This window comes from Pundamilia nyererei, unplaced genomic scaffold (assembly GCF_000239375.1).
Source record: "Pundamilia nyererei isolate P.nyererei 1_Seehausen unplaced genomic scaffold, PunNye1.0 scaffold00115, whole genome shotgun sequence".
NCBI classification, from domain to species: Eukaryota; Metazoa; Chordata; class Actinopteri; order Cichliformes; family Cichlidae; genus Pundamilia; species Pundamilia nyererei.
This window is the reverse complement of record NW_005187516.1, coordinates 1546907-1548899: the sequence shown is the minus strand read 5'-3', so window position 1 is coordinate 1548899 and position 1993 is coordinate 1546907. Positions and strand designations below refer to the sequence as shown.

Genomic DNA, 1993 nt, shown 5'->3' with positions numbered 1-1993 from the left:
ATATATCGCAAGGCACGTGAATGTCCGGTTTTCCAGTATGAAACAACATGTTTAATGCCTACACACTGTTTGCCAGTGAGACTTTGACAGTCTGGACCTCAGAGATATGAGAGGATTTCTGGATGATGCGGTTGGTGAGAGCGGGCCCGGTGGCACAGCTCTGCTGTAGACCTGAGGCAGATCCTGTGTTGCTCATCTCGTCTGTGATAGTGGTCTTTGCTACAGAGAGAGGCCCTCGGGTGTAGCTCTGCCCTGTGGCAGCGCTGGACACTGGAGCACTGCTCTGGTCTGCAGTGCAGCTCTGCCCCTGGGCCAAGCTTGTCAGAGCCACAGCAGCGTGGATCTCCCTCCAGCCTTGGTCATCTTGTCTCTGCTGGCCTCTGAGCGGCTGCTGGTCCCTGTGAATACATACATACATATGGAGTATACACATATCATTTGTAGATCATTTATAATCACCCACGCCTTCCTTTAAAAAAAATGATCTAAATGCCAATTTCAGATATCCAGAGCCAAAAACCCCCCACAAAAACCAAAAAAAGCATCTCTTTATAAAAGTCAGATGATTAGTGGTTTGATTTCAGTGAGATTATAAAATGTATGTATTCAGTAATGAATGAGTAAACTTACCTGTCACATTTAGTTGAATTGTAGTTGCTTGTATCTGTAAAAGAGAATAAAAAGACTCAAAACGTGCCATGAATCAGTTTGACTCGACAGCAGTGAAACTACAGACAGTTTAGTCATGGGACAATGAGTGTTTGGATTAAGCTTTGGAATCATATATTAGTGATAAATACATGTTTTTTTGTGGATACCCATGGGCTTGTGTGTGCTTGTGTATGTTTTAATGGCAGTACATTCTTATATGTTTGTGTCTCTGGATGGATTTTAACATGCTGAAAAGTGTATTGGTCTGTCTGTCCTCAACTATTCAACTGCTATTCAGTGTTGAGTGTTCAAGAGGGAGAAAAAAATCTTAAATGTACACTGTATCTTGTGGACACCCTGTTTTCATGTTTTTTTTAACAGCCGTATGGGTCACATATATTAATACGACCATCATCTAAACCTGTTAAAGAAAGAAGGATGAGTTGCTCTGTCAGTGCCCTAAATAGAAACAATCTGGGCATTTTTAGGAGCAAGAGAAGAAAAAAAACGAACTTTTCAGTAATATATCGCTACATGGTTTCTGTTTGTGGTCAGCAAATAAGTGTGCATTATATGTAAAACATATTTTCCATTTCAGCTTTGGAATATTGCCTATTTTCACTGGAGCAGATTGAAGCTGGTCAAAAACTGATTTTTCTTCAGAGAGGACTAGACAGGGAAATTAGAGGTCTGCTGTGAAACACAGTCTTTCAATGCTAACAGCCCGAAACATTCCCATCTCTGACTGTGAAAAAACATAGGCCAGGGCCAAAAGCAACTACTTGTTGATAGTAAATCATTTTGCTGTCTTATGCTTTTCTTTTGCTACTGAATGTTCTTCGGCCTATAACCTCGCCAGTAAAATAGTTTAGCACTTCAGTTGTATTTATTAACCCGAAAAAACATTGTTTCAGCTCTGGTGAGTCTTAGATTTGCAGCAAAGATCAGTTACAACAAAATTTTACAAGGGGTAACATGAAGCTGCTGAGACGTCTCCCAGCTATTACATTGTCCCGCAGTGATGCAATGTCATTTCATGTTGGATCCATAATTATGGCCATATAAGGGATGGTTTCATATTAAAAAGAAACAAACTATTTCATTTTGTTCCCGAGTACAACGACAAGAATGATGGCGCTCAAATGTCTGTATAGCAAATAGCCCATAAAACTAAAGCAAGCAAGCGAGTTAATTTAGCTCAGTAAAAACTGTCTCGAGGTAACAAAATCCACTTTTTGATGGATATACTATATTTGTTTCAATAAATGCCAAAGTTTAGAAACATGTAGTAGCTACATAGCAATGTTGTTAAAAACAATATGGTGCCTAACCTGTAAAACTC

The 1993-nt window shown here is 39.6% G+C and overlaps 1 protein-coding gene across 1 annotated transcript in view; it reads right to left on the bottom strand.

The window, feature by feature from the left end:
• Positions 1 to 58: 58 nt before the first annotated feature.
• LOC102205731 (homeobox protein Mohawk-like) overlaps positions 59 to 1993 on the bottom strand; it is an 8214-nt gene continuing 6279 nt past the window's right edge. The window contains exons 5-6 of the mRNA XM_005742023.1: positions 631 to 664; positions 59 to 398 (exon numbers count right to left, since the gene is read on the bottom strand). Of these exons, the coding sequence (XP_005742080.1) occupies positions 59 to 398; positions 631 to 664 (374 nt within the window). The remainder of the gene's footprint in view (positions 399 to 630; positions 665 to 1993) is intronic.